General features: G+C 44.3%; 5 protein-coding genes across 5 annotated transcripts; 4 read left to right on the plus strand and 1 right to left on the minus strand.

The window, feature by feature from the left end:
• Positions 1-4,968: 4,968 nt before the first annotated feature.
• H6S33_012710 (uncharacterized protein) lies at positions 4,969-5,344 on the minus strand (the record flags this gene model as incomplete). Its single annotated transcript, XM_044844148.1, has 1 exon — positions 4,969-5,344. A coding segment is annotated over one exon (376 nt), but the record flags the coding sequence as incomplete, so codon positions are not given.
• A 1,654-nt stretch (positions 5,345-6,998) lies between these two features.
• Positions 6,999-7,709, plus strand: H6S33_012711 (uncharacterized protein; the record flags this gene model as incomplete). The annotated part of the gene is made up of 3 exons (XM_044844259.1): positions 6,999-7,178; positions 7,212-7,373; positions 7,443-7,709. The coding sequence occupies 3 exons, from the start codon at positions 6,999-7,001 to the stop codon at positions 7,707-7,709; spliced, it is 609 nt and encodes a 202-aa protein (XP_044694420.1).
• Positions 7,710-13,030: 5,321 nt separating this feature from the next.
• Positions 13,031-15,088, plus strand: H6S33_012712 (uncharacterized protein; the record flags this gene model as incomplete). The annotated part of the gene is made up of 1 exon (XM_044844370.1): positions 13,031-15,088. One exon carries the CDS (start codon positions 13,031-13,033, stop codon positions 15,086-15,088), a length of 2,058 nt encoding a protein of 685 aa, XP_044694421.1.
• Positions 15,089-16,060: 972 nt separating this feature from the next.
• Positions 16,061-16,935, plus strand: H6S33_012713 (uncharacterized protein; the record flags this gene model as incomplete). The annotated part of the gene is made up of 2 exons (XM_044844481.1): positions 16,061-16,681; positions 16,750-16,935. 2 exons carry the CDS (start codon positions 16,061-16,063, stop codon positions 16,933-16,935), a joined length of 807 nt encoding a protein of 268 aa, XP_044694422.1.
• Positions 16,936-19,764: 2,829 nt separating this feature from the next.
• H6S33_012714 (uncharacterized protein) lies at positions 19,765-23,199 on the plus strand (the record flags this gene model as incomplete). Its single annotated transcript, XM_044844566.1, has 9 exons — positions 19,765-20,230; positions 20,339-21,236; positions 21,300-21,529; positions 21,583-22,031; positions 22,095-22,403; positions 22,463-22,543; positions 22,596-22,625; positions 22,707-22,802; positions 22,900-23,199. 9 exons carry the CDS (start codon positions 19,765-19,767, stop codon positions 23,197-23,199), a joined length of 2,859 nt encoding a protein of 952 aa, XP_044694423.1.
• Positions 23,200-23,502: the final 303 nt, after the last annotated feature.

The following is a 23,502-nucleotide window of genomic DNA, read 5'->3' on the forward strand; positions in this document are numbered from 1 at the left end:
ACTCCCTTTTATTCTTTCTGAACGAGTATCATCAAAACTCGCTCTCTTTATTTACACTATTCGAAAGCATATCACGGTTGTGCCTCATCATAGCACGTCAGTCACATGTTTTTATCGATCGTCACTGACATGGTCACATATGCTTCCACCATATTGGGTCTGTCCGTTCGATAGGTCATGACGTCTCTAAAGTTGTCAGACAATCTCTCCGCCAATTCGTCAATCTTGACTCCTCTATTGTAATGCAAGTAGGACACGTTTCTGATGAACTGCGAGTAGTAGGTGGCAAAGTCTCCTTTGCCTTGCCTCAGGGTGACGAGTTGGCGGTGGGTGGTACTTTGGGTGTTTAGGTCTCTAAATGAGCCTTTCATGTGGGCGACAAAGAAGGTGACGGAGGAAAGAAGTCAGCAGAATTGGCGTTAACAAGTTGTATTACCTGATCAAGGGCTCTTCCCTCCAAACAGCTGACCACATGGATAACCTTTGCTGTCCCATTGCGGAACCGATTATGGTTGGCTTCGTGCTTCATTCGGAGTTGGGTAACGAATCCGGAGATTTTGATCCAGATGCCATCAAACTTTTCGGGGAAGGTTTCAGACCCAAAGGTGGAGAGTGTGGTTGGTGCAGTAGCAGCGAAAATGGGGATAGGAACATTGAGGACGGAGGCGGTGTGGTCAACATTGAGGTCAAGGTTGACCTGTATTACTTGCTCTTCCAGGTAACCAATGGTTTTGTGGACGGCGGAGAGCAGTGTACGAGCGCTATCCCTCTCGTGTCGGATGCTTTAAAACATAGTAGGGAGGTGGTCAAACAGGGCAGCAGTATTCTATTCGTACTGATGGTTAAACTACTCGATTTTGTTAGATGAGACCCATGTAGGTCAGTTGAGGGTGGACATGGCGTATGGTGCGGATTACGACACAACGTAATCCTAGGGAGTTGGGTAGCGAGTATTCCGCAGGGTACGGGAGATGGTCATAGGGGCTGGGAGGTTAATCAACGAGAGGGGTTGGAGAAACTTACAGTAGTTTAGGTCTAGCGGTGGGAAGGTCAGAGAAGTGAGATGGCCTCCTTATAAAGGAAGAGAAAATAGTACTTGAATAGCAATAGCCAGCGTAGATTACCTAAGCCTTTGCGTACCAAAAGAAAGAGAAGAAAAGAGAGGGAAAAAGAATAGAATCGAGGGCAAAGCCCCTTAATATACAGAAAGAAAGCTTAGCAATCACAAATCTCAAGTAACTCATACCCTTAAAATCGACGGAAACTTCTAGAAATCTATAGAAGTTTTCTGATCAATTCGACCCTTTGTAACCTACTATATTATTCAATCAATCTATGAAATCGGACAAGGTTTTAGGATCTGAATTGGGTTACACTGAGAACGTTCAAGCAATTCAGTGCTATACTGATCGCCAGTCAGCTCAAATATGACATTCTCAATCAAAAGCATTCATAATCCTAATTCTAAAGGCTTGGGGGAATTTGGGCGCATACTGTTAATAGGTAGGTGAGGTGGAACAGATGTTATCTTGCGGAAATCGTCAAATTCCTACGCGTTTACAAAAATACAAAATATCAGGATACACGTTATGAAGACTGTTATCAATTAAAACAATGAGTTTTAGAGATAAGTGCTGAATATTGTTCACTCTTAAGTTCAGAATATGAGCATAGATTGTATATATTTCCGAATGGATTGGAAAGCCGCAACCTTGTGTTTTGGGAGAAGATATTTTGCAAACCGTAGTGCAGTATTCCATCTATTCAATATTGATCCAGAACATGGTATACCAATCAAGCCATCAAATACATTGAGTATCCATTTCAGTATTTTACTGTGCCAATAAATATTCATAGCTTTCAAACCTTCATGAACGATTGTAACAAATGAGAATTTGAATTTCTGATACACTCGCTGTCCTGATACATACCCATCAAAGGATTGTAAATAATACAAAAGGTTTTGTTTGTCAATAACTGTTAAATTTGCTGTTCTGATAAGAACGTATCTAATATGTACTACGATAGAGCAGTTTCGCGCTCGGTTGAACCCTGACCCTGATATCTGCGTGGCAACCAATCCGCCCCACCAAATCGCCCGTGGTCAACCAACAGCAGCCAATGCCCAGTCAATCAAAACAAAATGTATCTTAATAAATTATATCTTAATAAATTATATCTTAATAAATAAATGTGCTATCTACTATCTTCTATAGTGTACCTACTGGAATACACTTTAAGGGGTACTTTGGTACATGTATCTTTGGTGCGGTTCCCCGCTGGCACGCCGGCCCATAACCCTAACCCCGACCTCTGTGTGGCAAACAATGCGCCCCACCTAGGCCGGTCAACACCCGGATCAATACCCAGTCAACAGCCGAGCCCATTCAATTAAAACAAAATGTTGGAATACTATAAATAGGGACTGCCCCCCCCCCATCCCACCATCTTTTAAAACAATTCTGATCAATGAAAAACAACAATGAATTCCATAACATGCCGTAAATGCAAATGGGAGAAACCTCTTGAAGAATACGATCAAGATAATCAAGGAGAACCACGCAAATCATGTTGTACATGTTTGGTAAGTATTATTGAATCTTTCCGGGTGACAGTTATACTTTGCTCTAACAAATTGTATAACAACTAGAGAGAGAACGAAGAATAGCATGTAAAGCCACAAGATTTATGGAGGAAGAAAATAATATAGAGGTATTACGATTTTGGTTTTGAATATTTTTTCGGATGGTTTCTAACAGTAATCCAGCTACGTCCGGTTTTACCAGTTGTAGCCCCCTCTCCAATGGCATTTCTATCTTCCCGAACAAAATGGTCACTATTAATACTTGAGCGTATTACAATTGTTTGCCAATCATGCAAAGCTTTGCATTGGCTAAATGAACGTTCAAGCTGCACCGGGAGCTCAATTCAAACACCAATCTTTGAGAATTGTTGCAAGAAGGGAGACGTTGTACTTGAAATTCTTAAACCCCCTTCTGATTATCTGAAGTACCTGTTGAAATCTTTAGAAACTGTCCCAAGAAACTTCCGGAAATATATACGGGAATATAATTCAGTACTTGCGTTTACCTCAGTCAAATACAATACGCATACAAGAGTTGGCGCAAATGGCGGTGGTATAAGTTGCTTCCAAATTCATGGTGAATTATATCATCTGCAGGGACCATTGGTACCAGCAATCGGAGCAACTCCTTCCTTCGCCCAACTATATTTCTACGATCCAGAATATTGAGCCCAAGTACGACATGCAACACATCCAACTTTAGATATTATGGTACTTCAACGTCTCACTATGGAGTTAAATTCAATAAATCCGTTTATTGAATTTTATAAAACAGCAAAAGAAAGATTGGATAATGCTTCAACACAAGATGGGAATGCACGCGTCATACTTAATCCACGTCTTCAATTGATAGTTGAAACAGGAGCAGATAAACGACGAAACAACTTACCTACAAGTAACGAGGTGGCGGTAATAATTCCCGATGAATATGAAGAAGCTGGATTCCGTGATATCGTATTGGCACATAGAAATCCATTGCCAAATCAAATGTTCAGTATCATCAATCCTAACCATGCTGTGTATATGCCATTGCATTACGAATTGCTTTTTCCAAATGGGGATACCGGTTGGTATTGGAGTTTACAACTTCGAGATCGATTGAATAATCGGAAAGTATCGTGTTTAGGTCAACGTGAATTTTATCGGTATGTTTAATATATTATCATAGAAATCATTACTAACTTATTACAAAGCTATCGTATTCATTCACGTTCAACCGAGCCTTTAACACTATTTCAATCTCAAAAGCTTTTTCAGCAATATTTGGTTGACGCATGGGCTGTATGTGATCAGAACAAACTAAATTGGATACGTTTGAATCAATCAAGACTCTGATCCGATTTGTATAATGGCCTGGCCGATGCTATACTTCAAGAAGACTTCAAACCAGAACAAACTGGACGGAGAATAATACTTCCTAGCAGCTATAGTGGTGGTGATCGTTATATGCAACAATTATACCAGGATTCAATGGCTATCGTAAGACACTTCGGAAGACCTTCACTTTTCATCACATTTACAGCGAATACTAAATGGTCGGAAATCGTTGCAGAGTTACTTCCAGGTCAAACAGCTGTCGATGGTCCAGATCAAGCACTTCGACATATGTCAGACATTTAAACCACTACACTAGGTAGCAATAGCTATGCAATATAATTCCGGAAGTTTATATTAAAGCAAACTCCATTAAATTACACATACTTTCAGCTCACTGGCACTGGCATCGGTACTGTAAAAACCGGACTCACCACACCCACCCGCCCTTCCCAAAATTTGGTCACATTCAAGCTCACACTTCGCCCTGGCGAGGTGGCCAACTGCTAGTCTAATATGTACTGGAATATAATTCTTCTGAGATTGCTGCAATCTGATTGGTTGACAGTGACAGGGGTGTTTTGTAAGCACGACACATCAAATTCGTGTATTTGGCGCAGTTACCCTGCCCGATTTTGTTCTGTTACCCTTCCTATTTTGAGATGGTTACCCCACCCGATTAGTGCGGTTGCACTGCCTGCTCTGAGCCATTACCCTACCTTTTTTCTGCGTTACCCTAACTTTTTTGGGCGTTACCCTGCCTGCTCAGGGCCGTTACCCTGCCTATTTTCCTGCCAAGCCCAAACCCTAACCCTGACCTTACCCATGAGACCAGCCCAACCAACGGAACCCTTTATGATTAAATAATAAATATAGCTATTTAGTAGTCAAATATGAGCAGAATAGGCGAGAGAGACGAACAGTAGTTGGCGGGGAGTGTGAAGAGGGAGAGGGAAGACCAGTAAGAGGGGGAGAGGAGATGCCAGTGTGGTGGGGGAACGGTGAAGGGAGCTGGAATATATCAGAGCTGGCACTGGAGCCGGTACTGGAGCTGGTAATGGAGCTGGCACCGGAGCTGGCATATAGTTGAGTGGGCACCGGAAGGGGCATTGGAGCCGGCATTGGAGCTGGGACAGGAGCTGACATCGAGGCGAACGGCGGAGTAGTCACTCGAGCGGTCACCGGAACGGACACAAGAGCAGGAACACGAGCAGGAACACGAGCGGGAACAGGGGTGGGCACAAGAGCGGGAACAGGAGTGAGCGTTAGAGCTGGCACCGGAGCGGGTACTGGAGCGGGTACCGGAGCTGCCACCGGAGCGGGCATCAGAGCTGGTACTGGAGCTGGAAGCGAAGCGGGCACTGGAGCTTGCAGAGAAGCGGGCACTGGAGCTTGCAGAGAAGCGGGCACTGGAGCTTGCAGAGAAGCGGGCACTGGAGCTGGCATGTATCTGAACCGGCACTGGAGCCGGCATCTAATGGAGCTGGCACTAGAGCGGGCATTAGAGATGGCATTCGGGCGGCTCTGGCTAGAACTTGCATATATTTGAGCTGAGACCGAAGCTGACACTGGGGCTGACCTTGATTTTAGCTCGCATTGAAGTGGGCACTAGAGCTGGCACTGGACCTGGCATTGAAAATCGGAAATAGATCTCCAGAGCAAGATTTAGGCATTTATGCGATATGGCCGGGAAAACAGACCATGAGACGGCTAAGACAAAATCAACTGATTACTGGAGGTGCCTAGATACTACACATAGGTGGGAGAGAAGGGGACCTCGCGGTCGCGAGTTGGCGCACCTCTAGTAAGTATGAACCAATTATTAATGATATCAATCAAGTTCACTGCTAATTACTGATTCGAATATTTTCCTGACAGGTATCGACTCCTATTTAGTATTGAACCATCATACAGAAAGCTTATCTTATCGGTATACACTTTACTTGCCATTCCGATTTGTATGCATACGTATCAAGCGATTGCCAAAAATCCTCACAAATCTTATTTAGTATTCCTGATTTACATTCTGTCACAACAAGTGTGCATACAAATCGAATCATAACAAACCATACCAACAAATCTCAATTGCAAACTCTGATGCAGTTTCTGTTTCGATTGATATTTATACCTCTCAAGCTATCACAAACAGTAGTAACCAATTTCACCATTAGTGTTTGCTTTACATGTTGTCCTAGTAGACATGCATATCTATCCAGCGATTCAATATTGCTCAGTAGTGTCTAGAACAATAATACTATATAACCCGAAGACTGGTAATTGCAACCTTCATGTTTACGTATCGGAATTAGAATGTAGGACAGAATACTGAGGTGACACTTTTCTATCTGTTTTTCTTCAGGTCGTTGTTATTCCATTGGTACGAAATTCAATTTTTGGTCAAAATGTAACAGATCAATGTGTATTTGGTGGTGGTTGGAACCTGGATGTGGGTAGTTAGGGTTACGAGCGTTGAAGTGGGATTTTGGTTAGGGTTAGAGAATACGGTTTTCGGTCAAAATGAAATACTTGAATGTGTATTTGGTGGTGGTTGGAACCTGGATGTGGGTAGTTAGGGTTACGAGCTTTGAAACTTAGTAAAGCGGTGACCTGGAGTACAGAATCCGAGAGCGTAAGAAACAGCGGAGACAAGAAGTGGGATTCGCCCGATGCGGTAACCCGCAGTTCGTAATCCGAAATTTATGTATTCCATCGAAGCAGAGGATGGGGAAACGCGGCATCATTGAATTTCGTGCGCCGTCATGATCGTGGGCTCGAGACGGTGCGTTCGGTGCCATGCAGTCATCGATCGTTGTACCCGCCCGGTGAGTGGTGGTGCCGGGAGTGAACCAGGATGGGTCGCCAAGACTCACAGTGAGTTACCCTACTCAACAGCCCCCAACCACCACCTCCGCCCCCGCAATCACGACCACAACCCCCTGTACGCGCATACCTGATGATGGCAATGGACTCGGGTCGTCCTGTTCGACCCATAGCCACGGAGCCCGGAATTGTGGGGCGACGGTTCCCGGGCAACCTCAAAATCCTGTCCAACATTCCACTACTAGAACCCTAACTTCGGGCACTGTTCTTTTGCCCAAAGATGGAGAATGATATGGAAGAATACGTACGGAATTGCGATACCTTTCAAAGCAATAAAGGCTCAAGTCATGAGAAGTACAGGATGCTACAACAGTTAGAGGTCCTCAACACTCCTTGCAGCTCCATCTCGATGGACTTTATTGTCGGCCTGCCAGGATCTGAAGCCCATACCCTCATCGGGGTTATTGTTGAATGCTTTACTAAAATCTCCTAGTTCATACCGCTCAAGACCGAGGCAACAATCAAGGAACTTGCGCATATATTCCTTCAAGAAATATGGCGACTATATAGACTATCCGAAGAAATCATTTATGATTGGGACTTTAGATTCGAAAGCAAGTTCTGGCATTTATTGATGAAGCTTTTCAGAGTCAAGGTCTGTCTGTCTACGGTATATCGTCTTCAAGCTGACGGGCAAACTGAGAGGGTCAATTAAATGCTAGAGCAATATTTCAGAAACTGTTGCTCCTACCAGCAGGACAATTGGGCAGGGTTACTCCCGCCAGCAGAGTATGCCTACAACATGGCAACCCAACAGTCAACTAAAGTATCTCAGTCCTACGTGAACTATGGGTTCGAGCCTGATTCCAATTGGCATTCACACACATGGAAGCTGGATAATGTTTATGTTTCCAGCGCCGTACTAGAGTCCAAGTGGAAAGTTCTTTGGAAAACAATGAGGACTGATATTTTTGAAGGACAGGCCCGGTAGAAGAAATGGTATGACCATAAGCATATGACAGCTCCGGAACCCAAAGACGGGAATAAGGTGATGCTGGACTGAAGCAATGTGGTTACCAATCGACCCTCAAGCAAGCTTGACTACACGAAACTAGGTCCCTTTGAGGTTGATGAGGAACTTGTTGTTGCGTTCTACAAGCTGAAGCTTCCCTCCTAATGGAACATTCATGATCTCTTCCAAATATTTCTGCTGGAGTCGTATCGTGGACTGAGATACCCTCAATGCACTGAAGTCCCTCCTACTCCAGATGAAGTCGAAGGAGTAGACAGTTACGTTCTCCAAGAAATAGCTAATAGCCGATGGCAATAGGCTGGGCGTTACAAAATATTTGTGGAGTATCGTATTGTTTGGGAGGGCTATCATTCAGAACACTCCTGGGAACGATGCGAAATTCTGGAAGGAAGAGCCGACAAGGCCTCAAAGAATTTCATCAAAAACACCCGCAAAAACCTCGGAAAATACGGTGAAACTCTAAGGGTCCTCAAAACACGGCGTGAGTAGCTCTGTATCCCAGAAGATATCTGGGAACAAAGACCAACTCTCCTGTACCAAGTTTTTCACCAGTCTGACAGAGCTTGGATACCATCTTTCCCTGGAAACAATGCAAGAAACGACAGAAAACCGAAGCATGAGGAAACCCGCCAAAAAAAAGGCAAGGGAAAAAAAGAGATTCTTGCTAACATCGAAATCCCCACTAGTGGAACGGAAGGTTCTACGACAAGAGTGGAGAATATGTCATTTTCTTTGTTTTTAAAAGGCATTTCATGTTAGAGTTTTCCTTCTCTGATGGAGATAGAAAGAGAGATGTAGTTTGTAAGTAATCACCAATAGAGCTACAGTTTTTCTTCTATGCCAAATACTAATATTCCAGTAACACTACAGTGGACTCAAAATGAGTCTACCACAGAGGGTAGTAATGTAACAGGGCAACTATGAGGCTGTTACAAAAGAACCTATTCCATCAGTTAAGCCACCAACCCTAAGTAACAGCAGCTTGTTCTTCATCGACGCGTGAAGACAAGGGCAGTTAGGCTCCTACCATTATTGGTATAGAGGACAGTGATCTCAATGAGTAAGAAGTCTTACAAGTCAAAAATAGGGGGCTGAGCAAGCCTGTAACAGAAGTACAAAGATGGCTGATCGCACAGGGAACCCCAGACGGGAGCTCCCTACCTAGGCAGTCGAATCTTTGAGGTTAAATGTCTCTGCAACTGACGCTCAAAGACCATGGTTTAGCACGACAGAAATGATTCTGGCGGTGTCCCGGAGCTAATGGAAAATCCAATTCCAAAAACATGTTTTAATCCCCAACAATAACCTCCGGAGTGTCAAACTGCCGGAATGCTCCTGTTTTGCTCCGGAGTATCTTTAGCAAGTGGGAGTACGACTCAAGTTACTAAAGCAAAACTTCAGTTTACAAACACTCAAATTGGTTCTAAAAAAGTTAGAATAAACAATTATTATCTGGTCGGCTGTTTCCAATAGTTCTTAGGATTCCGATAACAGATTTCAGCAAATTGTATGATTTGACTCGGACAGAAGTTCATCTAAGGTGTCGTAGTCACTCTCTTCTCCCCTGATAGAAAATAGTTGCTGTACCCTCAACTATCAACAGGCAGACTGTCAGTCGGAAAAAAAACTTGAGTAAATATGCGTATTCTTATAAGGTACTCAGTATTGCCCCAGGTTGGCCTCTCATCTTCAACGGATCTTTAATAGAGAGAAGACCCCTTATCGTTACTAATTTTCTACACTTGAAAATATTCAAACATACAAACTCCATTTTCTTCTTTCTGAACGAGTGTCATCATAACTCGCTCTCTTTATTTACACTACTCAAAAGTAAGTCACGGTTGTGCCTCATCATAGCATCCCAGTTACATTTGATTGTCAAATATCACTAACATGGTCATATATGCTTCCACCGTATTGGCTCTATCCATTCGATAGGACATGACTTCTCTAAAGTTGTCCGATAATCCCTCCACCAATTCGTCAATCTTGACTCCTTCGTTGTATTGCAAGTAGAATACATTTCTGTTTAACTGCAAATAGTAGGTAGCAAAGTCTCATTTACCTCACATCAGGGGGACGAGTTGTCAATGAGCGATACTTCGGGCAGTTTGGATCCCTAAACGAGGCTTCGATTTGGATGATGAAGGCAGTGACGGAGAAAAGGGGTCAGCAGGATTGATGTTGATAAGTGGTATAACCTAATCAAGAGAACTTCCCTGCAAACAGCTGACCAAGTGGATAACCTTCACAGCCTCATTGCGGAACTGATTATGGTTGACTTGGAGCTTCATTCGGAGTTCGGTAACGCATCTGGCAATTTTGGTCTGGATGCCATCGAATCTTTTTGGGAATGTTTAGGACCCAAAAGTGGAGACAGTGGTTGGTGGAGTAGCAACGAAAAGGGGGACAGGAATATTGAGAGCGGGGGCTGTTTGGTCAACATTAAGGTCAATGTTGATCTTAATCACTTGCTCTTCCAGGTGGTGTATGGTTTTGTTGACGGCGGAGAGTAGTGTACAAGCACTATCCCTCTCCTATCCGATGCTTCAAAATATAGTACCGAGGTGGTCAAACAGGGCAGCACTATCGTGTTCGTACTGCTGGTTAAACTACTCGATTTTATTAGGTGAGATCTGTGTAGGTGAGTTGAGGGTTGATATGGCATATGGTGCAGATGACGAAGCAACGTAATTTCAAAGAGTTGGGTAGCGAGTATTCCACAAGGTACGGGACGTGGTCGTGGGGGCTGATAGGTTAATCAGTGAGAGGGAATGAAGAAACTTGCTGCAGTTTAAAACTAGCAGAGTTAGGTCGTAGAAGTGCGATGGTTTCCTTATAAAGGAAGAGAAAATAGTACTTGAATAGCAATAGCCAACGTAGATTACCTAAGCCTTTGCTTACAAAAAGAAAGAGAAGAAAAGAGAGGGAAAGAGAATAGAATCGAGGGTAAAGCCCCTTAATATACATAAAGAAGCCCTAGCAATAACAAATCTAACGTGCCTCATACTCTTACAATCGACGGAATTCTCTAGAAATCCATAGAACATTTCTGACCAATTTGACCCTTTGCAATCTAGTGTATTAACCAATCGATCTATGAAGATCGGACGTGGTTTTAGGATCTGAATTGGGTTACACTGAGAATGCCCAGGCTATTAAGGGCTATACTGACCGCTAGTCACCTCAAATATGAAATTCTCAATCAAAACCCCCATAATGTTAATTCTAAAGGTTTGGGGGAATTCGGGTGCATACTATTAATTGGTAGTTGAGGCGGAAGAGATGTTATTTTGCGGACATCGTCAAATTCCTAGCCGTTTACAACAATACAAAATATCAGGATACACGTCATGAAAACTGTTATCAATTAAAACAATGAGTTTTAGAGATAAGTGCTGAATATTGTTCACTCTCAAGTTCAGAATATGATCATGGATTGTATGTATTTCAGAATGGATTGGGAAGCCGCAACCTTGTGTTTTGCGAGAAGATATTTTGCAAACCGTATTGCAGTATTCAATCTATTCAATATTGATCCAGAACATGGTATACCAATCAAGCCATCACATACATTGAGTATCCATTCCAGTATTTTACTGTACCAATAAATATTCATAGCTTTCAAACCTTCAAAAACGATTGTAATAAATGAGAATTTGAATTTCTAATACACTTGCTGTCCTAATAGGTATACATACTTATCAAAAGATTGTAAATAATACAGAAGACCCTGTTTGTCAATAACTGTTGAACTTGCTATTCTGATAAGAACGTATAAGTATGAAGCAATTATTAATAATATCAAGCAATTTCACTACTAATTACTGATTTGAACGTTTTTCTAACAGGTATCGACTCCTATTTAGTGTTGAAATAAAATACAGAAAGGTTTTATTGTCGGTATACACTTTACTTGCCATTCCGCTTTGTATGCATACATATCAAGCACTTGCCAAAAACCCTCACAAATCTAATTTACTATTCCTGACTGACATTGTGTCCCAACAAGTATGCATACAAATCAAATCATAGCAAACTATACCAACAAATCTCAATTCCAAATCCTGATCCACTTTTTGTTTTGATTGATATTTATACCTATCAAGCTATCACAAACAGTACTAAGCAGTTTCACCATTGATGTCTGCTTTACATGTTGTTCCAATGGGCATGCATATCTGTTCAGCGATTCATTATTACTCAGTAGTCTCTAGAACAATAATATGATACAGCCTGAAGACTGGTAATTACAAAGTTCACGGTTACGTATCGGAATTAGAAAGTAGGACGGAATGATGCATTGACACTTTTCTATCTATTTTTCTTCAAGTCATATTATTCTACTGGTACAAAACACAATTTTTGGTCAAAATGTAATACATCAATATGTTTTTGCTGGTGGTTGAAACCTGCTTGTAGGTAGTTAGGGTTATAAGCGTTGAAAGTTGATTTTGTTAGCTGTACACAATACAAAAGATCATTGATTTTGTTTGTGATGCTCCTGCAGTTATCGATAAACGTTTTGAAGCTGGAAATCATACGTAAAGAATTCCTCTGCGAGGATTGCTCGTATATATATATATATATAAATGCTGAGTAGAAATAAAAAAGATGCCACCCAGCTTCAGCTCTATCTACCTGACCGCATTCATATTCATGATCTCATTAAGCAGCTCAAGAAGCTGCTATGCCCTATCGACCTTGTGCTGGATAGAGATTACCGGAAATAGAAATACTGCGAGAGAACTGGATCATGGTTCATAAATTCCCCACAGTTCATACGCTGGCGTGATGGACAAGATCAAAAGCCTATCTGGCTAAACGGCATTCCTGGATGTGGAAAGTCCTACCTCATGGCAGCAGTACTGGATAATATCACAGAGCATCATGCCAGGAGTGGGGTTGGAATTGTATACTTTTTCTGCGACAGCAAAACCCAAGACTCCGGAAGACAAAAAATGACTTACATCGCAAAGACACTTTTATTTCAGTTACTATCCCAGCTGCCTTCATCTTATTTCGCAGATATGGCATTTTGCGTTCGCCAAGCCGAGGTGTATTCGAGCAAGGATGAGATGATTCCCTTATTATTCAGGCTTGTTTTCGAGAAGGTTTCGAAGCATTTCCAGAAGCTCTTCCTCGTTCTTGACGGGCTTGACGAGTGTGAAGATCTGCATGAGTTACACGAAATCTTGGGGGGGCTGCGAAAAATAGACACATCAAAAGTCCACATTATCCTTGCGAGTCGAGATAGCATCTGATCTCAGCTTTTGTTAATGTTTGAGAACGATATCGGCGTCGAAGATATACCTGTTACGACAGAGGAGGCTCGGCGGGACGTGGCCACCTTTGTCCGCGCTGAGGTTCGACGACTAGATTTGCGAAACCTTATGAATGAAGACGCGGCTGTCGAAGTACTACTCAAGGGATGTGATGCCTTATTCTTACTAGCATACTACCGTCTCAAAATACTCTCTGCAAACCGGGGAAGGATACGTACCCAAGAGGACCTTGACAAAATTCTTTCCACTCTACCGGCCGATCTCCGGGAGTTCTATGACTGGACTCTACGAAACTTGGAAATACAAGATCCTTCCAAGTGTATCCTGATGAGAAGGATATTTTTGTGGTTGACCTATGCCAAGCGTCAGTTGACCTTCAGGGCGCTATCCACAGCCGTCTCTGTGGGGTTTGGGAATGATTCGTCCGTCATATCTAGCCAACACCTTATCCCAGGAGGCCTAGAAAGCCTATGCGGTGGACTAGTTGTACTCATGCCCCGGAAAGATATGGAGTCAAGCGAAGACCTCGGAATCGTTGCACTGGCGCATAACTCGGTCAAGGAGTACGTGTCGGACTTCGCTCGGCATCAATCACCACTGCCCCTGTTGCGGGATTCTAGCGCTTGTAACTCGGAGATCGTTCAGGCTTCTATAGCCTACATGTATTTCAACCACGGAAAGCCCTTATCGGACTCTTCGTTTTTGGACTACGTCTACAGATTTTGGATGGATCACCTCTTTGGCACGAAGACGCCTACTCCCTCTCTAACAAACGGCCTCGTGAGGTTCTTTCCATCGGGCGAATGTCTTGCTTGGTGGGAAGCAACTGACAGGGACCTCCATTGGGGTATAAACGATATACATATCCTTCAGTCAGCATTTCGTTACTGGATCACGAAGGTTGCTCCGAGTGGTTCCAAACTGGGTCAAACCATAGAATTCATGACCACCCTACAAAAAAAGCAGCTCGAGGCCTGTGCCAAAAAGCATGGTAAAAGCCACCCTCTGTCGCTAAAGTTCATGGCCAACCTTGTCTCGACATATTGGATTAGTGGAAGACCTCAGGAAGCGGAATTCCTTGGAGCAGAACTAGTATCACGGTGCAAAAAAGCCAACCTCAGCAAGAGTCCGGACACTGTTGATGCGTTATCAGGGCTAGCCGAAGTATATGGTTCTTTGCCTCGCATGAGCCGTTTAGGATGGAAGGAGGCAGAGGATCTTCAGAAGCTCATAATTGAGACACGAACTTCAACAACCGCTTTGGGCGAACGTGATGCAGACATTTTAAAGTCCATGCTCGGTCTAGTAGTTATCTGCGGTAGGGAAGGGCGCGTGAAAGAGGCAGAGCTTTATACGCAAAAGGTGATCGATATTAGCGAAGGAATCATAGGAGATCTACAACAACCGGATGTCTCTAAAGAACAGATAGATTCCAAGGGCCTAGAAACAGCTGGGTGCGCAATAGCCCTCGTGAGAGATGATCCCGAGATCATTGAAATAATGAACACCCTGGTTTCAGCTTACGGAAATCTGGGTAAAATGTTGGATGCCGAACGCGTTGGACTGCAAGTTATTGCTAAGAGTGCAAAGGTATTCGGCAAAAAAGACCCGCACACGCTGTCGGCAATGGAGGATCTCGCAAATGTGTATGGCGGGCAGGGTCGAAGTGAAGAGGCTTTGAAACTGGGTCAAAAAGCGTTCGACACGCGCGTAGAGGTCTTATGCCAGGACCACCCCGACACCATCAAGGCAATGGGTCTTCTGATCGCTTGCTATATGTCGAAAGGGCACATCAAGAAAGCTCAGTATTTGGCAGTAAATCTGTTGGACATTCGCCGCAGAGTCCTAGGCAACGATAATCCATCCACGCTCGCTTCTATAGATATGCTGGTGCAGATACACTTGGAGCAATCGCAGTGGCGCGAAGCAGAGGGCCTAATTCGTGACCTTATAGCTGCTAGTACCAGGATTCGAGGTGCTGATCACCCTGAAACCTTAGGCGCAATGAATCGCCTTGCGATGGTGTACGGATACCAAGGCAGGATGCAGTAATCAGAGGCTATCTATCTAGAGGTGTTCGAGACGAGCAAGAAGATTCGCGGTATGAATCACCCATGTACTTGGGACGCCATGGATCAACTTGCTGCGGCGTACGCAGGATCTGCAAAATCGAAGGAGGCGGAGATCATGGTGCTGCGAGTGGTCAATAATCGTGAAGCCTTCGAGAAGCATACTCATGATGATACTCAAGTACTCGCTTCGAGGCTTCATCTCTCATAGATCTATGGGATGGAAGGAAGATGTCAAGATATGATCAATTTACAGGTCTTACTCCCCTTTAACCCCTGCTTGCCTTCTTCGAAAATACGCTATCACTGCTCACATCATATCTAAACCCGCTATTGGGGGTGTGGTCTGTGAAATCGTATTCTCAAAGGATCGGCCGCGAACATTTATCTGATTCTTCAGCGCTAACCCTCTATAGCTACAAGTGATGTCCACACTCGTGAACTCCCAACGCCATGAACACCAAACAACCCTTATGGTATCGGAAACTCTACAGTCGAGCTTTTGGAGATTGGGCATGTGGGAGGAGGCAGAGAAATATAACGAGATGTCAATAAAACAATGCATAAAGATGTTCGGAGAAGGTCACCCTTGAACTCTTGCTACAATAAGTCTCAAAGCAGCCACAAACTTCCAACTGGGTCGCTCGCAGGAAGCAATTGATATAATTCTGCGGGTTATTGAAACTGGCAAGCGCTCTTTGGGGGAAGAGTCTAAGGCGGTAAACCAAGCAATTGGGATATTGGCCTCAATACATACTGCAATGGGACGATGGAAGGAGGCGGAATATCTTTACAGAAGACTGAAAATACACTATATCTCTCCACTGGGTTTGAATCACCCATAAGTCACCAGATATCCGCGGACCTGGCGGTTGTATGCTGTGCTCAGGGTAGGTACAGATGGGAAGATACGGAGGACCTTGGCCTTGACATACTCGACCAGTTTCAATCAAGTATGGGCGGAAACCTGTTCCCTATTCTACAGGAGGAGGGTCAACTGGCACATGTGTACAGCGTTATAGGACGCTCGGGGGATGCTGAGGATCTGTATATGAGTTCATTGAGGAGATGTAAATTGGTCAGCCTCTCCGAGCATCATCCGCTCACTCGAAGGGTCATGGACGGCCTCGCCATTATCTATAGGGGTCAAGGCCGATGGAAAGAAGCAAAAGATATAGAGGTTCGCATATTGAATACACTTCGAAACGTCTTAGGCGATATCCATTCAGAGCCTCTCAGGGCAATGGCCAACTTGACCACTACATACTGGACCGTCGGAAGAGTGACGGAGGCCGACGCTCTCGGTGAACAGCTATTATTATCTTTAAAGAAGGAGAGGAGTGATGTAGATATTCTGAATGATTTGGAGAATTTGTGCATATATCCGGATGTGGCCCGGTGGAGAACGCAGAGCAAGGTACTGACGCAAGTCCTTTCCATACACAAAACGGAATTTGGTGATAATCATGCCAACACATTTGCGGCGCTGTCAAATCTTTCGTCTACGTATAGGTGCCAAGGACGATGGAAGGATTCTGCGGAGTTCGAGGAGCAGATCGTTTCAGGATTTACAAATGTTCTCGGAAAAGATCATCCATATATCAGGGGAGCAATGGATAGAACGCGTGACGTTGACGTTTGGAGGAGATCAAAAACAGGTGGACTAGGGGTTGCTATCACGAGATGGCTTATCATACCAATCAAGACTATGGGCCTTTGGTGCTGGGCTATGCCGATCCCCCTATTGGTGGGCTTTTGTTGGATCTCTGTTGGTCGGAAAACTATATCTTTTGCGCCAGGAATCATGAAATGGACCTTATTGCAGAGTAGGTGGAGATTGGATTGGGAGTCATAAATTAATATTGATTGGCTCCGGGGGTTAGCATTGGGTTATGTGTTAGAGACGTACTCTGTATTTTCCCTCCTCTCCTTGTTTCTTTCGAGGTGGTGTGAGTCATAAAGGGAGACTTCTATCTATTCTTTATCCGCCTGTCTATCAGTAAACTATATTTTGGTTTCTTTCTCTTCCTATCATTGAAGCTACACTCCCTATGTAGGAATATAAGTAGCAGTCTTCTTGCATTAAACTACGGATTCTCACTGCTGGTTGGGCGATGACAGCTTTTATGATTGGAGTCTTATGATCAGGAGAAACACTCCCTCGAGGGGTAGTTAGTTTACGGGGTTGAAACATGGGATATATATATTTGACCCCATAAATGATAAAAGACTCGTGAATGGATAGCCAAAAGTAGATGTAATCTCGCAGCCATACACGTGAAGCCAAGACCTTTGGTTAAAATTCGGCTTCGAGACTAAGCCAAATGGTATTTTGCCTGACACTCGCGTTATTATTGATGAGAAATAGACTAAGCAAGTGACGGTTACACTAAAGTAGATAGTCTTGGCGTTGACTTTTGTATAGAATAAAGTGATTGCTTAATTCAATATAAAGGGCTAACTATTAGCCCATGCAATACATGTACCTAAAGTCCATACCAGAAACCACAAGCCAACATCGATTACCATGCTGTATTAGGCATGAGACAAAATAAGACGGGGCTTAGACAGGTCTCGTAGAAACAATCCTCATTCTGTGGAGCCGGAGGGAGTCTTGAAATTGTAATGACTTAGGCAAGATAGATATCGGGGACTTATGCTTAATTATTAAACTATCCCTATCGATATATCACTAATCTACTTCAGGATTATTACTGAGTTAAACAAAAAAATACCTGCTTTTAGTATCTATACTCGAGTGATATTCTGTGCAGCCGTGACTGATTGCTGTTGTTGTTGTTGTTGTTGATTTATTTATTGTATTCAGCCCGAGGCTATGACAATTCACCTCCTCCCACTCTCCTCACCTGACCCCCTCCACTACTAAGTGAAAACCGCAAATAATATGATAAGAAAATAAAGAAGAAAATAAAGAAATAAAGGTAAAGAAAATAATTTCAATAAGAAAGTAACTATCCCGCATCTTTTTCATATATTGCTTGTCGCTTTGCTCCCTTTTCTGATCCACCTACTTATCTTTCGCTAAGCCGTATTTAATTGATTGACTGATTGATTGATTCATTTAGTAAATGTAGCTGTCCGCCTATGGCACTTCCCTCCACCTTCTCTCCTCGCCTCATCCCCTCAACTACTAAATACATAAAGGAAAGGGAAATAAACAATTTATTCGTACTCCTCAGCTTCCTCTATCCATCTGAAAAGGACGCCCCTATTTTTGTCTTCAGAGTGCTGATAGTCGCCGGATCGTCTCTTGAAATGTTCTCCTCCCCACATATTGAAGCCTACACAGCTCTCCTATTCTCTCCATTCTGATTTCACTAGACATACCCATCCATCACTTGTGATACCCTTCTGTGAGCCTTCATGCGCCCAGTTATCTTTGTTTGTGGTTGTCACTGCCATATTCTCTCTGTAATAAAACCACGCCTAATTTTACAAGATTGGGTCTTTCAAGTGTTGTACTTTTCTTATGCGGCCGTGACTACATGTACTTAACACCCAACCGCCGAGAATTGCTATATTTTTAAAATACTTTTCGGCTCCGTTTCCCCGATACCTCACCAAACTTAGTATCCCTACCTACGCTCGTAGCATCCATGCCGATCTTCAATTTCAAAACCATTAGATATCACTCGGTTCCTTAATATGCGCTAAACCCTCTTGGTACAATCCTACAACACGGAAATTTCTTTTCCGATGCAGCCGCCCAAGTTACACCAACCCAGGAAGCCGGACGGAGGCGCGCCCGCCCAAAAGCAAAAGGGAGAAAAAAGAAACGAATTTCCTGTGGTCCCCGCCTTGTTGCGTCAATCGACAAATCAGAATACCGCCAAAACTCGAAAAATTGGCTATCTCCGTCCAGGGATTACCACTTGAGTGATTGGTTGAATGGCATCGATCTGCACCAGAAGTTTCCCGTACAAGTAATTTTGATCTAGCCAATTTTTCGAGTTATGGCGGTATGGTGTGCGCACGTACTTCAATGCGCAGTGCAGTGATGTGGTTGGGTCGAAGGTCCTTATCGCCGACCTCAGACATTAAGTGGCGTCTTGGCGCCGTCGATTCATGCATGCTTCCCCGGAATGAGTGAAGTGAGAAGAAGCAAAAATTTAGAATTGTCCCGTATTACCTAAACTTGGGAACACTCGGCAATTTGTCTGAAGCTTCGTGATTGGGTGAGCGTAATGAGGAGTGAGAAAATCTGATGGTGGAGATGTTTGGAGAGATGCGGAGATGTCGATCCTCAGCGTGGGCTCAAGAAATTTCTTTTTGAATTTTTGAGTTGTTTATTTGCACTGTAGATCATATACATAGCTCCCAAATAAGGATTTCCCTCTGACAAGGACGTCTGGACTTGGGCATCTCGTTGCACTGCATATGCCAGCCTTATGTTATGTGACAGGGAATCCCAGACATCAGGTCTTTCATTAGTGGTTGATAGTTTGTTTTGTTGGCACCCCATCTCGCTATCTTGAAATGCTGATGTTAAAAGGGGATATCCCTCATGAATGCTGCGCTCGAGAAGTTGGTCTGGCGCGGCCGCTCATATCTACTGCGTCCTGGTAATGACTTTCCCCCACAGTTTCTACAACCAAACGCCCACAAAACACCACCGTAGGCTGGATATTTTCGATCGACATGGCGGCCCCCGCAGAGTATAAGCAACCTAAAGCAAATGTTCGGACAATCAACCCATCCCTGGTCAGGTCTACGAACCCAAACACGCCCATCTCGCCCCCATACCAAACCCCGGACACATCCATGGGCGAGCAGCTCCTCAGCGACCTCGATAGAACGAACTATTCTCTCGTCCTCGCAGCTGGAAAGGGCGACAAAAAAGCCGTTAAACAGCATCTCAATGACGGCGCCAACGTCAACGCTCGTATTCCCCCTCAACTGGGAAAATTGAACAATAAGCAGGACGAAGTAAGAGGGAATCCAGAGCCGGGTTGGCTGCTTATCTCAAGCTCTTTGGAGGGGTTAGTTAAGGTGGAAATGGCAAACTGTGAAAGAACAGCGCTACAGGCAGCAGCAGACGGAGGATTTAAGGATGTTGTGGAGCTTCTTCTCGATTATAAGGCGGATGTCAATGCACCTCCAGCTAGTGTGTTTGGAAGGACAGCATTGCAGGCGGCAGCAGGGAGTGGAAACTTGGGCATCGTCGAGATACTGGTGCTCGAGGCGAATGCCAACGTCAATGCGCTACCGGCAGAACAATATGGAAGGACAGCATTGCAAGCTGCTGCAGAGGGTGGTCATTTAGAGGTGGTGCGGTTCCTAATAAACTATTCAGCAAAGATCGACTCGGCGCCGGGGGAGAAGTTTGGGCGAACAGCCTTGCAGGCGGCGGCAGGGGCTGGCTGGGTCGATGTGGTGGATCTTTTACTAACTAAGGAACGATTCCTGGTAAACAGTGATAATGAGGATCCCGCAGAGATTGGAGGAAGAACAGCAATACAGGCGGCTGCAGCGGGGGGGCATGAGAGAGTGGTTGAAATGCTCATCGCAGCCGGTGCCGATGTCAGCGCCCAACCAGCTGCGAACTATGGGACAACTGCATTGGAGGCAGCAGCACGTGGAGGCCATGAGAAGGTGTTAAGGCAGCTTTTCGATGCCGGTGTCTTCATAGGCGCTGGTCCTTCCTGCACAATCCTTCACGATGCCGTGGATGATGAGGGCCGGTTAAGGATGCTTCTCCGCTTGTCCAAGTTCCACGTCAATGAAAAGGATCACCTAGGATCAACCCCACTCCATATCGCAGTCAAAAAGACGAAAGTGGCGTCGGTTAGGCTTTTGATCGACGCAGGAGCCGACCCGGATATTGTTGATATCTCGGGCGCTACGCCACTCCAGACCGCCCTTGAAAAGGGCTCTGAAGAAATCTTGAATCTACTTCTTCATAATGGTGCCGGAACGGATCAGCTGAAGGTGGACCGGTATGTAGACTTAATCAAAGATTCTGACATCACAAAGCAGTATGACGAGCGCGCGATTATCCTCCGGGAAGTGTTACCTCAACGGAGAGCTGTTGAGACAGTTCCTTGGGAGAGTACAGAGATTAAAGATCTTAAGGATGAGAGCTGGTCCTCGCCATCTATTTGTTTGTTCAAGTAGGTCTTGGATGCTCTTCCCCTGCAGGCCGAGGAACGATGATTTGACCATAATTATTCTAGCTCTGACGACAGCCGTGAATACTATAATTACGGTGGCTCATTTTCAGACCCTCGTGTGTACCTCAAGGGATATTACGACGCGAAAAGCCACCAAACCTCAGGATCAACACCGGTGGTGAGCTGGTCTTGGTTAACGGTCCAGAATAATCGAAACCTAGGCTCAACCTACCCTACTGTTTTTCAAGACGGAATTCCTAATAACCAGGCGATGTTATCAAAGTCCGACACAGGTAGGAAACGCACCCCTGAATATTGTTATAATAGCTCTGATCTTTCGTGATAGAGGTAATCCTTGTCGCCTACATCAGTTTTGGCGTACCCGCCCAAAGCAACAGTGTGACTACAGAGATGCAGTCATTTCAGGTTACCACTCGGAAAATCGACATCTCGTGGATGATGAGAGAGTTAGAAAGCGCAACAGAAAGCTTCCGGGAACCTCGCTTTCGAGCGGTAACATACGAAAAGTTCCGGGGATCGTTTATGCGGAGTGAAACCATTGAGAACAATATTAGAGGACCACCGCTCCGGTCAGCAACTTTCAACAGCACAAAAGGAGCGTTTGATAGATCGAGAGGATCATGCCTGCGATCTGTCAACTTCAGAGGAACACTGCGGGTCAAATATCTTAAGATCCCTCGCCATGGCGTAGAGTTTTTTATACTCTTCCTGGACTATGTGCACCTGAACTGGGAAGACCTAATAAAGGCAGCCAAGCTACACCTTACATATATTGTGAGTTAGAAACAAAGCTCCTGTCGTGTGAAAGGGTGATATTAACCTTTTGTGGCGCCACAGCGTGATGCACAGCTTAGGAAAGGTGGAACGGAACCCTTGATTACCGAATGTCTGCTTGAAGACAGTCAAAAATGGAACCGCTTTAACGCTGAATTGAACCAACAAGTCCTGAAAGCACAGGAAGTTCTCAATTCGTTCAAAAAGCACGAAGCACTCTACACGGAACTCGTTGATCCGGAGGACTGGCGAGAAAATCTTGTGGAGATGCCACAAATCAAAGATTTGAAGAAGAGGATTAACGATTTTGAGTCGAGCTGTGAGCGAAAGATCAAAGAACTTGTGGATGAAACAAAGATAATGATAGACCTTGTGATTACCCCGCCACTGCCATATTCTCTATAAGCTCTCTAACTCTGGTATGAGCATAGGAGTTTAGTCTTGTATCTATCGCTGAGGCACGTAGGTCAATTGAGATGTCTATGAGTATGAAAAGACTAAGCTGGATAACGGTATGAGCCTGTCTAGTGCAACTTTAGCTAGGGATCTTAACATAATCTACAGTTTATCTTTCTACCGTTAACATTCTGTTCTGTAAGCATCTCTCTATTCCTAACCCCCCATCCCCCGCCCCGCCGGGGAGAGAAAGGTGTGAAATGACTGACATAAGAATAGGGTCTCTTTGGGATGAACGTTAACGTTCTTGAACAAAATCCAAGCTGGTTATGGTATCCTGCAGTTGCAGTACCAATACTAGGCTCTGTCCTCATCGTTTGGCTTTTATTTAAATATATACCTGTTCGTGGCCCATCTTGCCTTAACGACGAAGGCTTGGAAATGCTGATCAAGAAGATATGTATACTTACAGGTTGGTATCTGGATCGAGCAAAGAATTGGAACCTGGATCGAGAAAAATATCGGTGCCCCCATTGAAGCGAAACTCATTGCATCACCTGGGAGGCCCCCTTTGTCGCCATATCGACAGGATGAGAACACAAACCCATGGGGGTTAGGCATAACACACTCCATGGAACCACTGCCGCGGTCACACGCGGCGTCTAGGTGGCAACAGGCATATCGCAGTCGCGAACGCAACCCTACTCAGTGGCTACGGCGCAAGACCAGGAGCAACCAAACGGGTGTCGATCATATTGTGGACGTGCGCTAGTCCAGGGCTTAGTTGGAAGTAGTGTCTATTATAATTTCTTGGCCTTGAGTGTTTCAACCTTTTTTTTTTTTTTTTTTTTTTGGTGGATGGGAACTACATGTGCGGCGCTTTTGATCATGTTTTATTTCAAAATGTGTTGCTTCGAACTGAACTATCCAGGGAGATAATGATAATATTTTGATCCTTGATCTGTCCGGCCTCCCCCCTCATCGTCATCTGAAAGTTCACCATCGGGGGTTAAAGCTACAAACTATTCCGGTATACAGTTGGGTTTACTATATATTCGACCCAACCCCGGACTGG

The sequence above is a fragment of the Morchella sextelata genome (genome assembly GCF_020137385.1).
Source record: "Morchella sextelata strain SCLS chromosome Unknown scls_9, whole genome shotgun sequence".
NCBI classification, from domain to species: domain Eukaryota; kingdom Fungi; phylum Ascomycota; class Pezizomycetes; order Pezizales; family Morchellaceae; genus Morchella; species Morchella sextelata.